The sequence below is a fragment of the Rattus rattus genome, chromosome 6 (genome assembly GCF_011064425.1).
Source record: "Rattus rattus isolate New Zealand chromosome 6, Rrattus_CSIRO_v1, whole genome shotgun sequence".
Lineage (NCBI taxonomy): Eukaryota > Metazoa > Chordata > Mammalia > Rodentia > Muridae > Rattus > Rattus rattus.
The window spans coordinates 20,818,283-20,829,041 of record NC_046159.1 but is presented as its reverse complement, the minus strand read 5'-3'; the positions used below and the strand labels follow the sequence as shown (position 1 = coordinate 20,829,041).

Genomic DNA, 10,759 nt, shown 5'->3' with positions numbered 1-10,759 from the left:
CACATCGTTCACTTATGAGAGCACTGGCTTGAAATTGAGGGGTGTGTGCGTGCATGTATGTGTGTGTGTGTGTGTGTGCCTGGAACTGACGCGCCTTCCGCAAGCCTAAGAAGTCTGGGCTTTTTCTTCGAATGGATGATTACAACACAGAGGATGTGGCAGCATTGTTTTTCCTGCTTGATGTCACACCACCACCCTTTAAAAGTCCCAGGGAAAAAAGGAGGGAATCTAGCCCAGGATCCCCACCTCAGTTCTCAGCTTCTTCCTAGGAAGAAGACACAGTAAGGCCAGCAAGGTCCCAGGCTGTCTGGGAGTGTCAGATTTCAACCTCAGCAGTAGCCACTCAGCGCTGTGCAATGCTGGGGACCTGCCTCAGACTCCTGGTGGGCGCTCTGTGCACCGTCTGCAGCTTGGACACTGCTAGAGCCTATTCAGACACTTCCCCACTGCTTGGCTCCAACTGGGGGAGCCTGACCCACCTGTACACAGCTACAGCCAGGAACAGCTATCACCTACAGATCCATAGGGATGGCCATGTAGACGGAACACCCCATCAGACTATCTACAGTGAGTATGGGCTCCAGGTTGGGAAGAGGAGAAACTCTCTACTGTTGACCTACAGAGGTATTGGGGAAGCCTTGTAGCTCCCTGTATGCATAGGTCTCTCTCTCTCTCTCTCTCTCTCTCTCTCTCTCTCTCTCTCTCTCTCTCTCTCTCTCTCTGTGTGTGTGTGTGTGTGTGTGTGTGTGTGTGTGTGTGTGTGTGTGTGTGTAAAACCTAAGAGGAAGGGTTTTTCCCATCCTCTTTATTTGACATACAGGTTTTTCTCAACCTGAATAATAACTGTTGTAACCCATTTCCAATAATGAGAGATGATTTTCTTTCCATCAGTTCAGGAACTGGAGGGAAAGATGAATAGGAAGACAAGGACTCAAAGTAAAGAATAAGCCAGACAGAACTTAACTGGGAGATTGGTCAGGGTTACATAGTGAGACTGTCTCAAACAAAACAAAACCTTTCTCGAGGGACGACACTAAGATGTGTCGTCTTGGCAAGTGTGACTGAATGCATCCACCCAGCGGTATGCAGGGTGCTTCAGAGGCACCCTGTGTGGTTGGTGGGTCTTCTCTGAGAAGCTGAAATGTGTTTAGTTGCTTATAAAACTTATTGCCTGGTGGTGAACTCACTGGTGATGTGAAACAATTGGAATATTCTTAAGGATAGAGTCTATGGAAGATTGGATCGCAATCTATACGTGCCAATCAACTAGATTATTCAACTGAGATCCCCTTCCAGTGTAAGGAATAATACATAGAAAACAGAGTAACAAGAGAGACAAGAATTGGAAACGACGTATTTTCTATTTTACAGACGTATAAAGAATTCTAAATAGGGCTGGAGAGATGGCTCAGCAGCTAAGAGCACTGGCTGCTCTTGCAGCTGGTCCAGGTTCAGTCCAGCACCCAAGTGGAAGCTTACAGTGGTCTGTAACTTCACTTCCAGGAGATCCAATGCCCTCTTCTGACCTCCGATGGCACTGCACAAATGTGGTGCCCAGAGATACATGCAGACAAGACAGCTATACAAACAGAGCAAAACAAAACAAAAGAAAACTGAAAAGTTTCTCCAAAGGGGTACAGAAGTTGTAGCAGGGTTCAGGGTACAGAAGATTAGTGGGGTTCAGGGTACAGAAGTTGTAGCACGGTTCAGGGTACAGAAATTGTAGCGGGATTCAGGGTACAGAAGTTGTAGCGGGGTTCAGGGTACAGAAGATGTAGCGGGGTTCAGGGTACAGAAGTTGTAATGAGGTTCAGGGTACAGAAGATGTAGTGGGGTTCAGGGTACAGAAGTTGTAGCACGGTTCAGGGCACAGAAGATTAGCGGGGTTCAGGGAACAGAAGATTAGGGGGGTTCAGGGTAAAAAAGATGTAGCGGGATTCAGGGCACAGAAGATTAGCGGGGTTCAGGGTACAGATGATGTAGTGGGGTTCAGGGTACAGAAGTTGTAGTGGGGTTCAGGGTACAGAAGATTAGTGGGGTTCAGGGTACAGAAGATTAGCGGGGTTCAGTACCATGTACAGCACTGAGCAGTAGCAGCTTGTCCCTCACTAAAAAATGGTCTGTAAGGATTACGATCGCTCAGTGCTGCTCTAATAGGTGAGCCTGTTTCCTGGATGTGGCCTTCCTGTGTGTGCAAACAGCCTTCTCTCTGCTAGAAACCAACAGACCTTAAACCTAGCAGCCAGGGACCAGGGACCAGGGACCGGCACAAGCAAAGCCAGCAGCTTACACCTGCCTACAGGCTACATTGACAGGAGATGGGAGGAGGGGGAGGGGAAGAGGAAAGGGAAGGGGAAGGGGAATGGGGAGAGGATGGGAACATGGGGGAAGGGGAGGGAAGGGGGAGAAGAAAGAAGAAGAGGAGGGGGAGGGGAGGGGAGAGGGAGAGGAAGAGGAGAAAGATTCTCTCCAAACATGAGTCATGCTCCAGAACTCAGGGGAATAAAGTGGGACCTTGGGGTTACCTCTTGGAAATCAGGTTTGAGCCTGATGATGAGCATCTGGAGTAAATCTGGGTACACTTCATGGGTCCCCCAAACTGCTCGTGCTCTGTGGAACAGGACCTACAAGGTGCCCGACACCACACAACCCTCTGTCACTGGAAGTGTGACATAGTTCTTCAGAGACCTCTTATCTCCCAGTGCTTTACCAAACTTTTAGGAAATGCCATTGTATTTCTCTCCCTGGAAGACAGCCGTGACTTCCGCTGCAGGACTACACGGGATGTCAAGGGCCGGACAGCGGATGAGGGTGAACTATTTTGGTTCTAGGGATTGGAAATTTGCTTATAATTAGAGAATACGCATACAACGTCCTAGAATCATAGAATCTCTGCTGAAAGGTGGCCCCTCTGCGATGAGTCTGGAACAGTCCATCCAGGTCAGAGGTAGGGAAGGGAGGATGTGTAAGGTCAGTCTACTTTGAAAGCAGTTGAAATGGCAGGCCTTTTTCCTTGGGAGCTTACAGACACCAGGACTGGAGGATGCCAGGAGAATGAATGTGACTGAGAAGCAATAAAATGAGTTAACCTGACTTTAGCTGTGTGTAATTTCTGTCTTGTGTAAGCTTCGCCTTTGAGGGGGAGTAGCACTAATCTGATGTGCAAATCTTGCTTACGCGCATTTCTGTAAGAATGACTCTTTGTCTTCTTCTTGTCTTTACATGCTAGTCATACAATTTTCCTTCTAATCGATTACAAATAGCAGAGCATGGTTTAATTATGACCTCATTCATTTATTTTATTCGTTTATTGTACTTCATCGGTATGACTGTCTTGTTTGCATGTATGTGTGCACACCACATGCATGCAGTAACCACTGGAAGTCATTACAGCTTCAGGAAGACAAAATGAGGCAAATGCTTCTACAGTCCCATTTCAAAGCTTTGCTTTAGTAAATTCGTGGTTTGTATCCGACTCCTGCTCTGGTCATTGGTCTTGACAAGATGGAATGAACTGCCCCAAAGATGCTCTAAGCTCCCCTGAGCTCAGAAGGCTCTTGGATCTCTTCAGGATCAGTAAGCTTTTTTTTTTTTTTTCTGGAGCTGGGGACCGAACCCAGGGCCTTGCGCTTCCTAGGCAAGCGCTCTACCACTGAGCTAAATCCCCAACCCCAGTAAGCTTTTTCTAATCTGAGCAAGCCCAGCTTCCCATTCTCCATCAGGCACGGAGTTTGCAAATAGCAGAAGAGACTTGCTTATCGCTCTTAGTAGCCCACTCTCCCTGTGTGGCTTAGTTTGTGCTTGGCCAAGTGAACTTCTCTGCTAACTTTTGTTGATTACATTAAAAAAAAACCTAAGCGCTCCGCCCGGAAGCCACTGGCTACTCTGCAATGAGTTTTGCATTAGGACTGGCCCTAGAATGAGGGCATGTATACTGTGCTCACTGTCTGCAGTGTTTCCAATCATCAGACAGGCTGGCATGACGTCAGGGTGTGGGTGTGGTCAACTGTCAGGTTGCCTCTTGGAAGCCATTAGCACTTTCGATGGTGGTAACACTGCAAAGCAGGCTGGAACTGCTGTGTTATGCTCTGGAGACTGTGGCAGTCCCACAGGCTGCCCTGGGCTGTGGCAGTGAGACTCCTGTGGCTACAGGGCACTTAAGGAGCCACACAGGGCATCATCCCTCATGGCCACAGACACTTGGTGTCCCCGTGGTATTTCAGTACCTTCTCTGTTAGAGGCTACAGCTGCAGGGCAGGAAGATGTCACCGACCTGAGTTTGAATCTTTCTTTGTCTCTTAAAGATGCTTCGACAATTGCTAAAATGATAATGATGTTAATTTTAACGAAATAACAGTTGTTTTGAGAATTTAAAATAGAGTACTTAAGAGGGCACACACGAAAAAAGAAAGAAAAGAAAACTTCACTAAATGTAATCTCCTGTCCCCCCATTTGATTGAACTGAAAAGCTCTCAGGACATAAATTCCTCTGTATTTCATTATGTATGTCTGGGCTTACATAAAATCAGCCATGTATCTGAGACACATAGCCAGATGCCATTTTGGAAGACTATGTGTGGTACCTCTCCACTCTTGCCAGTTTTCATGAATGCTAACCCACACACAAACTCTGAAACAAATGAAGTTCCCTGATTGGTCCTCTCTGCTGTCATCTTCCCAGGCTCACGCCTACCCTCATTCCCTTTGAGCACATCGACCAGCTTCAGCCTGTACCAGCTTCTGTAGTTAGGCAACACGTAACCTTTGCCTGCTCACTCCCCTTGAAAGTCTTTGTTTGGAGTCTACATGGGGTAGGAAAGAAGCCTTAGGCTTCAAATTATCCCATGAAGCTCTACCACATGTTAGTCACAGACTGTGTTCTCTCTCTCTCTCTCTTTTTTTTTTTAACAAAAAAAAATAAGTCCTATCGGGGCAGGTTCCTTGGGGCTGTGAAATGAGGTTCCAGCATTCAGTTGGAAGTGTCCTTAAACATCTAAGCAAATTATTTTTAACAGAAAATATCCAGTCTTGCTGATCACCATACATTTTACAGCACAGTGTGGCTTAATCTTATCTTTGGTACAGAAAGCCCATTTAAAGGTATTGACCATTGTCTATGGTGATACAAGCATGCTCCCTGGATCCCATCTACTAAACATGAGGAAGGGCCCTGCTCCTCTGGGGGAAGGTTTTAGGCATGCAAATATGGTAGCGTGGCGGGGGCGGGGGGCATACACTGTAGTAACAGCAGGGGCAATGGCTGCCTTAAACACTAAAAGATACTAGCCAGGCAAAGAGGGGGTAGCAATGGGTGGAGGACAATCTGTATGCTACACAGATAGGGGATTATTGGGAGATCGGACTCATGCAGTAAGAGGATGAAACAGGAGGTACATAAGTGTTGGTGTTGGAGTTGGGGTCACGGAAATGAAAGAGACAGTAAGACACGGAGGGGCTGTGTAATGCCGCCCCCTACAGAGAGGTGTCTCAGAGGTGTCTTTTCAGAGAGCATTTCAAGGAAGGGATAACTGCACAGTTTGACCTGAGAGGTCCTCTTACAGGTGCCCTGATGATCACATCAGAGGATGCTGGCTCCGTAGTGATAATAGGGGCCATGACCAGAAGGTTCCTTTGTATGGATCTCCGCGGCAACATTTTTGGATCGGTGAGTTTCTTTATGTGATGGTCACCACATTATAATGACTGTCTCTCCTTTTCTAAGATTCGAGTTTTAAAATCGTATGTCTGTGTGTGGGAACTGAACTCTGGGGCAGAAGAATGTACAAAAGCTTAATCACTGAGCCATCTTTCCCAGTCTTTACTGTATCAGGGCTTTAAAGATTCCTTGGTCATTCAGTCTTAGGGAATGCTCAAGATTTCACAGCTGGGGTTTGGAATGAGGCTCTGGGCCTTTAGTCTGCCCTGTCCCCTAAGACCCATTCTTGCATGGAGCACAGTCCCCAGTATGTTGTGGGTTCTAACGCCATGTCAATCATGTTTCTAATTCATACATTAGAAAGGGTGAGAGGTTCTTGGTGTCTTCTCAGTTCTGTTACAGACCATGACCTCGGGTAACTCCCCTCACTCCTCCCAATTTCACTTTCTTCCCTTGGAATAAGTGACGTGGAATGGACCACGTGACTTGCAGCTCTCCCTCCTATTAATGACCTCTGATTAATTTCCTGTGCCCTTAGGGTGATGGCTGGCCCTTCAGATCATAAATCAAGGTTTTCCTAACCTAAAGGCTTAAAGTGTAGTCCAAGTAATTTTGACATACAAACAAAGAAAGACAAGTTGATTCAGGAATCTCTTATCAATGCCCTCTACAACATTCCTGAGGTAAAAGTTTTCTGTTCTGTCACCGCAGTGCACCTCCCAGCACCTACAATGCCATCTGTCCAGAGTACATAGATTTCTACACACACAGGAAGCCCTCTCCTCCAGAACTCTTTGTGCAGTTTGGGAAACAATGTAGCATGTAAAGATCCAAGCAGGCACTCAATGAAGCTCCGTACTAAGAGGAGAGTAAGGTTCAAACACAGAGTAGCTGTTAGCAAGTTCATGCCTCTGATCTTCAATCTACACTGCGTCTTGATCTCAGTACCCTCGCTTCTATATGATCCTTCAAAGTCCATTCCAGTTCTAGTCTCTAGGCAAAGAGACAAGTCACAACCACCTTCCAGCCAGCAGAATTTGAAAAGGTATACAACCCAGGCCCCGTAGCCCAAGCTCTCAATTCCGGCTACTCAGTTGACTGAGGTAGGAGAACTGAAAGTTCAAGGACTCCCTCTACACATCAGAATTCAATGCCACTCTGGAAACTGCAAGGTTCTGCTGTTAAAAAGAAAAAGAAAAGAAAGAAAAGAAGAGAAAGAAGGAAGAAAAAAGGAAAGGAAACACGGGATTGGGGATTTAGCTCAGCGGTAGAGCGCTTGCCTAGCACGCGCAAGGCCCTGGGTTCGGTCCCCAGCTCCGGGGGAAAAAAAAAAAAAAAGTCTCAAGGAAAGGAAACACACAAGAGTAAAGATAAAAAGCTAGGAGTGGAGCTCAGTGGTAAACTATTTGCATAGCATCTGTGAAATCTAGTCAATTCCAGGGAAGGAGATAGAGGGGAGAGGCGGGGTGGGGAGGGGAGGGTTGGAAAAGATGAACGTTAGTCTAGCCCTCCCTGCAGACAATAGAGACAGACAGAGAGATAAACAGAATGAATGGATACGAATAGGAATGAGAATACGAATGTTTAGTTCTCCCAGCGGCGAGCACTGAAACAAGAGTGTCATCAGGTCTTTCTGGACCCTGCCCCAGCAAGCTGGGCACGCTAGCCTTAGGTCCTCCAGGAAGTGCCCTCCAGAGCCCTAATAGCAGCCACTTTCCTGAAGCCCTGAAGCCCAGCCAAGTTCAGCGCTTTTCCTAAGAGGGAGGTGCAGAACTGGGCTGAGCATCACCCCCTAGCGGAGCGGCGGCCCTCACCTTCTGGTGTTTCCCTTCTCTTACAGCATCACTTCAGCCCGGAGAACTGCAGATTCCGCCAGTGGACGCTGGAGAACGGCTATGACGTCTACCTGTCACCGAAGCATCACTACCTGGTGAGCTTGGGCCGCTCCAAGCGCATCTTCCAGCCCGGTACCAACCCGCCGCCCTTCTCGCAGTTCCTGGCGCGCAGGAACGAGGTCCCGCTGCTGCACTTCTACACCGCGCGCCCACGGCGCCACACGCGCAGCGCCGAGGACCCGCCGGAGCGCGACCCGCTGAATGTGCTCAAGCCGCGGCCCCGCGCTACTCCCATACCGGTATCCTGCTCGCGCGAGCTACCGAGCGCGGAGGAAGGTGGCCCCGCGGCCAGCGACCCCCTGGGGGTGCTGCGCAGAGGCCGCGGGGATGCTCGCGGGGGCGCGGGAGGCACGGATCGGTGTCGCCCCTTTCCCAGGTTCGTCTAGGTCCCCAGCCCCGGCTGCCTCCACCTCCATCCTCCAGTCGGTTCACCCCACGTGGAGAGCTGGGGTACCCTGAAGATGTCTGCTTCTCTCCCTTCCCTTTGGGCCTGAGAGTCACCTGCAAGGTTCCAGCCAGGCACCGCTATTCAGAGCCAACAGTGGGAGGCTGGAGAGGTGGCCCAGACAGTTCTAGGCACCCACAACTACCTGTAATTCTAGCTCCAGGGGAATCTGCACTCTCACACATATCCACACATGCATACATTTAATTTTAAATGTTGATCTATTTGGAAGACCCCAACAGGGAAACTAGACACGAGGCTCTTTTAATTTTACTTTCCTCACAGGTAAACCAGACGCTTAGCCCGTCTCTTGCCTAGCGTTCTTATCGATCAGTTAGCACGAGGGAAGAGTTCACACCTTGAACCCAGGGAAGAGGCCATCTCTGCAGCTCCTTGGTACTGTTCTGGGACCCACATGAGTTTGAGTTTGAGTACCTTGACCTTAATGTCTTCACTGGGCAAGCCGAAGGAAGACATAGATTTCTTCCCTTTGGGAAGAGCTTTCGGAAAAGATTGGCGGGAGGATGACAAGGAGACCCAAACGCACGGTGAACCAAAGCACACTCCACAGAGTTCAGCCTCACTGCAGAATGAACACCCTTTGCCAGCAAGTGCCGAACCTGCTTACTTCCCAGCTCCCTGCGATAGAACGTGCTTTTCTGTTGGTAGCTTTCTGAATTTACCCTGGCTCAGCAAAGTCTACCTTGCTAGGGTGTTTTGCAAAATGCAAAAGCATGAACTCTCTCTAAAGAGGCATTTTAGTAAAAGCCTCTGCTAGCCGGTCGAGTTGTAATATATTCTAAGTGAATGTGCCGGGAGGGGAAGGGTCCTTGAGACCTGGGATTGTTCCAGGTTAGGGTTTCTGTGAAGTGGAAAGAAAAAAACAGTTTTTTCCTAAGTGAAATGGGATCCAGGACTTACTAGCTAGAGTCGGGGGGGGGGGGTCTCCTGCAGGGGTTAACCCCACAATGGCAGCTACTCTTGGGAACTTATAGGGCATTAAAGGAAGACATCTTTCATTTGTCCCAGAAACCCCAGGGCTGTCCTGGGGTGAGCATAGCCTCACAGTGAACAGCAAGACCTGTTAGGCAGACTTTGAGGTTGTCCCCCCTCTGTACCTTATTAGCTGGTGGTCGACTTCAACGAAGGGCACCTCCTTTCTACCTCTACTTAAATGAGAACTGAAGGGCACAGTAATGGCCCAGTCCTTCAGACAATTCCGTGCTTTCCACTGTCATCATGTACCCACTTAGAAATGGACCCACTGTTTTTTTGCTTATCAGAGGAACAGCAGCCAATGTGACCACCTCCACCCCTGAGTTACTATGCTGTGCATAGCAGTAGGTACCAAGCACCCCAAACCTTTTCTTCGCTGGCTTTCATTCCTGCTGGGGATTGGTCAGCACAGCAGACACCGGAAGCCTTCCCACTGAGGGAACTCTGTGGAAAACCCAGAAAGAACTTAACTGGTTGTAAACTCAAACCCAACACCACCGCGAGGCTTTCTTTTTGTTGGAGCCAAGGTCATCTTGTAATTTCTTAGGTCATCTTTCTCCCTTTGCACGTGGCGATATTTATTTATTTATTTGAAAGACTCTGCCTATCACTCTATATTTATAGTTATTTATGAAATGTAACCCCACTTCTGTCCTTGAGTTTTAAATAAAAATAAGATTTCTCTCAGCTTCTGTTTCTTGTCCTCTCTGTGTGGCTGCATAAATGCATATTGAGACAGAAGGGTAAAATTGGAAAATCTGGAGGAAACAGAATAGGAAAAGGAAAAAGAATTCTCAAAGTTGGGCTGGAGAGATGGCTCAGAGGTTAAGAGCACTGACTGTTCTTCCAGAGGTCCTGAGTTCAAATCCCAGCAACCACATGGTGGCTCACAACCATCTGCAATGAGATCTGATGCCCTCTTCTGGCGTGTCTGAAGATAACTACCGTGTACTCATATACATAAAATAAAATAAATCTTTAAAAAAAAAAAGAATTCTCAAAGTCAAAGTTTCTTCCATTTATAAACATGTTCAGCAATTTTGATTTTAAAAAAAAGGATGAAATTTTATCAACATTGGGCTTCTGATAACCCGATTCCTTAAATTTTAATTTGAAAAAAAAAAAAAAAAACACACTGGCATAACCACACTGAAATCTCAGTTAACCAGAAATACATATTAGTCTTCCGTTAACCAGAAATACGTCATAGTAGTCTTCCATCATTAGTGACAAATAGTGGGCCTAATCAATTTATGAAGATAAAAGGTTTGAGCCACACTTTGGAAGTTTTAGTCCACAACCCAGAAGACCTCTGCTTTCAGGTCTGTGGTGGAGGGTCAGCACATTGTGGTGGGAGCCTGGGGCAGAGGAAAACCACTTACCTGCAGGAAAAAAAGGCTGAGGCCCAACCAGTCAGTACACGCCCAATGACCTAAGGCTCTCTCAGGAAGCCCTGCCTTACATGGTGCGCCTTACCTGGTCACCACCGGTACCACCAGTCCTTCTACCCACGGTGGGAGGTAAGCTCTAAGCTACAGTGTGGCGAACCAACGCGTTCATCAGGGTTACTTAAAGGAGTATGGGTGAGGGGTCATGTGCAGGGGTAGAAATGACAAGGCTGTGTCACCCCAGTCAGCACGGGTGAGGACTCCTGAGAGCTGGATATCTGGAGCTCACTGCGCAGCCGGCAGGCAGCTCAGCAGCTTGGAGAACGTATTTTCAAAGCTCAGCTGGTCTGGTGTTTGAGCCTGTGGAGTCATTGGTTAG

The 10,759-nt window shown here is 47.9% G+C and overlaps 1 protein-coding gene across 1 annotated transcript; it reads left to right on the top strand.

Moving 5' to 3' along the window:
- The first annotated feature begins 356 nt into the window (after nt 1–356).
- Nucleotides 357–8,090, top strand: Fgf23 (fibroblast growth factor 23). Its single transcript, XM_032907374.1, has 3 exons — nt 357–567; nt 5,562–5,665; nt 7,497–8,090. Exons 1-3 carry the CDS (start codon nt 357–359, stop codon nt 7,935–7,937), a joined length of 756 nt encoding a protein of 251 aa, XP_032763265.1. The 3' UTR covers nt 7,938–8,090.
- The last annotated feature ends 2,669 nt before the right edge of the window (nt 8,091–10,759 follow it).

Excerpts from the sequence above, each read along its gene's own strand:
- Fgf23 (XM_032907374.1), top strand. The coding sequence starts at position 357 with ATGCTGGGGACCTGCCTCAGACTCCTGGTGGGCGCTCTGTGCACCGTC. Across the intron at positions 568-5,561 it reads ACCCCATCAGACTATCTACA|GTGCCCTGATGATCACATCA; the intron begins GTGAGTATGGGC and ends GTCCTCTTACAG. Across the intron at positions 5,666-7,496 it reads GCGGCAACATTTTTGGATCG|CATCACTTCAGCCCGGAGAA; the intron begins GTGAGTTTCTTT and ends CTTCTCTTACAG.